This window comes from Anopheles cruzii, unplaced genomic scaffold (genome assembly GCF_943734635.1).
Source record: "Anopheles cruzii unplaced genomic scaffold, idAnoCruzAS_RS32_06 scaffold01684_ctg1, whole genome shotgun sequence".
Classification (NCBI taxonomy): domain Eukaryota; kingdom Metazoa; phylum Arthropoda; class Insecta; order Diptera; family Culicidae; genus Anopheles; species Anopheles cruzii.
Genome location: NW_026455269.1, coordinates 1 through 4,012, shown reverse-complemented (window position 1 = coordinate 4,012; position 4,012 = coordinate 1). Strand labels below are relative to the sequence as shown.

At 44.9% G+C, this 4,012-nt stretch overlaps 1 protein-coding gene across 1 annotated transcript; it reads left to right on the top strand.

Moving 5' to 3' along the window:
* Positions 1-1,288: 1,288 nt before the first annotated feature.
* LOC128276594 (protein EFR3 homolog cmp44E-like) lies at positions 1,289-4,005 on the top strand (the record flags this gene model as incomplete). Its single annotated transcript, XM_053015051.1, has 2 exons — positions 1,289-1,424; positions 3,049-4,005. Coding segments are annotated over exons 1-2 (1,039 nt in total), but the record flags the coding sequence as incomplete, so codon positions are not given.
* Positions 4,006-4,012: the final 7 nt, after the last annotated feature.

Here is a 4,012-nt window from a genome sequence, read left to right as displayed (position 1 = left end):
AAAAACTAACAGAAGGTGTTCGCCACGATAATATCGCATTCAAAATTCTTATCACTCTGAATAGTTCACAACCGAGTAAGTGAGAAATAATTTATCGCCGTAGCGTCGCTGGTTCGCGGTCGAGGTTTTCCATTTCGACCTCAATGTCCCTAGACCAAAGCTCAGTTTCTCTCCGACGACCTTGAGCGACGAGGCGCGCACCGACCGCGAAACAATAATCGCTGCGGGTGATAATGGTTTCGCTTTTCATGATGCACACCGTTGCGTGAAAAACTAAAACGGAAAACCAGCAACACCCCTCACACAACGGAGACCACCATCGGTTATGACCACTTCGTCCACTACGAGCAAACCTCACTAACGGGTTCGGCTCTTCTCTTGGACGCTTCGAGGGAAAGATTTTTCTTCAATGAAAAACCGCGCGCGCGATGAAATGCTCATTCATAAATCCCAACGACCACCTGTAACATCGGTGGGGCACCCCACCCAGTGCTTCCTCTACCAACCCACCAGCCTCACGGCCACTACCAACGAGAAGGAACGTGACGAGAATTAATTTGTTCTACTCAGTGAGAACGCCACGCTTCGGGGCTTTTAAGATCAAGCTCAGTGTTTGGCGGGAAAACATCACGTGCCGAGAGAGAACCAAAAATTGAGGCTCTCCGTTACTGCTGACTGAGATGCGAAACCTGCTGACATCGACAATTGAAGGGAAATCACACAGGACACCTTCCAGCATTTTACTGTTGCGAAGCGCATGAGCGCGAGTGTCGGAAAATTGGTCGGTCTGTGACCGAAACGGCTTCAGTCGGCGACGGAACAGCGTGGGCGACAGAGTTCTGCTGACTCCGGAGAACTCCGGGTTCCTGTTCCAGTGATAGTGAGGGCGATAGAGAGAGGAACTGAGAGAGATAGCATTCACATGGAAAAGGAGTTTTCTTCGCTCGATGGTGCTGTGTGTAGAGGTTGAAACACTTTGACCTTGTTTTGGTTATTTTGCAGCATAAACTTCAACCAGGAAAGTGTGTGGTGGTAGTGGCAGGTGCAGTTTTCTTTGGGGATATTACAGTTTTCCGCATCAAATATCAGATCTAGTGCTTTGGAACACTTAGGCAATATCGATACTGTTTGTGATTAAAACTCACTGAAGTCTAAAAATAAATCGTAACAGGTAACATGGTGGAATGTTATGGTGCGAAAAATAAATCCAATTACTACCCTGGGGTGGTAATGGTGAGCACCGGACTAGTTATCACCGGACCGGAACGGGTCATTAAAGAGCGGCAGTAAAAAGGGGTAGTTCATTAAACTATTTCGTCCATCGTGAACGTATCAGCTGACGATGTCGATGATTAAATGCTGTTTCGAGCCGCTGGAAATGCCGGAGTTCCTGGACTCCTTCGTAAAGAAATGCACCGAAGGCTGTAAGTTGAATGTCACGTTACATAATTTTCAATAAGCTAAGTACTTTCTTCCTTCTTCCTGTCCTGTCCACCCAAATCAAGAAACAAACCTAACCAGTCCTCTATCATCCTTAACCCTAAAAAGAATACTATCATCTAGTCATTATCAAACTGAAAAACAAACCTAAGAATCGATTAACGCAATTTATCCTTCTCACTCAGCAAAGTCACTTAAACAATTAATAAATTATTTAATAATTAAACAAAAACAAAAACTAAAATAAACAAAACAAACCAAAATTAAATGCTTTTCGATAAACAAAATCTTTTAAGATACACTATCCTTTATACTCTTATTTTTAGATATATTTTATCCTTTATACTTATTTTAATTTAGGTTATTTTATTTCTCATTCTTATTTACCTATTCATTCAATTTTTTGTTCTTATTATTTATTTAACTAAATAAAAACACCTAAATTAAGGCATGCAATAATACTTTTGGATTTGATGAAGTGGAGGCAGAAGCGGGCAAAATCAGATATTTTTGGGAAAAATCCCAAATTCGTAGTGGAAAATCCCTCTGTAGGGTTATGGATTTTCACCACAAAATATCTAGATCGACCTAAACTAGACCCCACTGGAATCAATCTAAATAGACTATTAAGATAGAAATAAGTTAGAGTTAATAGTAGTTAGTCTAGTATATAAGGGAGATAAATGACAAGCTATTGCAGGTCAAAGTCCCTAAAAGTCATCAAACAACAACCAGTTTACGTCTCTCGGAAAGGCCAGGGCTTCAAACACCCAGGAACCCTGATTGACAACTGGTAGTTGAATGAAATCAAATTTAAAAAGAGACGAATGCTAGGCTATTACAGCTCAAAGGCTCTTTAATAAAAAAGAAAAAAAAAAAAACGTTACATAATTTAGACTGTTTTATGATGTTATGTCCTTGGAGAAGCGTAATATGGAGAACTTGTTAAATGATGGTATTTTGGAGATTTGGCCCCGTGTGAGATTGAGAGATTGCGTCGACCGGGACTCGATATGGGCCGGTATTCGGTGGAAAAATTCCTTAAAGCTTCTCGGTCTTCTTCTCGGTCCCGTATTGTTAGTCCTTTGCCAGGGCCAGCGCCCTCGTCGCGTTTTTTTTAACTCAAACTAAAATCAAAATAAAATCGAACTAAAATCAAACTAAAATCAAATAAAAAAATTCAATCAAAATCACAAACGAAATGAAAATCAAAAAGTAAACATTTAGAGTTGTCAAGCAACCCTGGAATACCAAAACAAACGCCGTGACGTCTCCTGTCAAACTGTGGACCGTTTTTTTCTCTCAAACTCAACTTTGTTTTGCCCATTCGTCATCGCCTCCGAAAAGGAAAGCGAAGGCCGGAGGGTAAATTAGCTGATAAAAACTGGAACAAATGTTGGAACCCTTATCCAACAATGCTACTTTATCTCGTTGTGTAGTACAGTGTGTTCAGTGTGTAGTGTAGCTTGTTGCTGTCCTTCTAAACCTAACTAAAACTCTCTCCTATCGAAGATGCTAGGTAAAAGTTGAAGGCTGCATTTTTTCGGTTGACGAAGCAATCGGTCGCACGGAGTTGGAGAAGAAAATTAATTCGTAACTTGTTTGCAGGTTGTTGCGGCTGCTGTTCTGCCCTGCGGCCCCGTTACAAACGGCTGGTGGACAATATCTTTCCGGCGAATCCGGAAGATGGGCTGGTGAAGTCGAACATGGAGAAGCTCACCTTCTACTCGCTCCGCTCGCCGGAAAAGCTCGACCGCATCGGCGAGTACCTGTACCAGCGGGCCTCGAAGGACATTTACCGGAAGCGCTACAAGTTCGTCGAGATCGCGATGGAGGCGATGGATCTGCTGCTGATGGCTTGCCACGCGCAGATACTGAACCTGTTCGTCGAATCGTTCTTGCGCATGGTGCAGAAGCTGCTCGAGGACACTAACCCGACGCTGCAGATAATGGCCACGAACTCGTTCGTTCGGTTTGCCAACATCGAAGAGGACACTCCGTCCTATCACCGGCGGTACGACTTTTTCATCTCCAAGTTTTCCTCCATGTGTTACGGCAACAACGACGACGAGGAGCTACGCGACAGCATCCGAATGGCGGGCATCAAGGGTTTGCAGGGTGTGATCCGGAAGACGGTTTCGGACGATCTGGTGGCAAACATCTGGGAGAAGCAGCACATGGAGAAGATCGTCCCCTCGCTGCTGTTCAACATGCAGTCCGGCCCGTCCAAGTCGACGGATGCCGAAGCGACCCCTTCGACGCCGCCACTGTTGGCCGAAGCCGTGCTGCGTGAGCTCGTGAGCCGTGCCTCGTTCGGACATATCAAATCGGTCCTGAAGCCGCTCTTGACGCATCTGGACCATCACAAGCTGTGGGTGCCGAATCGGTTCGCCATCGACACGTTCCGCATCGTTATGATCTCGATTCAGCCGCAGTATTCGTACACCGTCGTCGAGACGCTCATGTCGCATCTCGATCAAAACCTAACCTCGTCGCCCAAAACGCGCACCTCGTTGGCGGTGGTCCTCTCGAAGATTATTGCCATCGCGGCGGGCGAGAGCGTCGGTCCGTC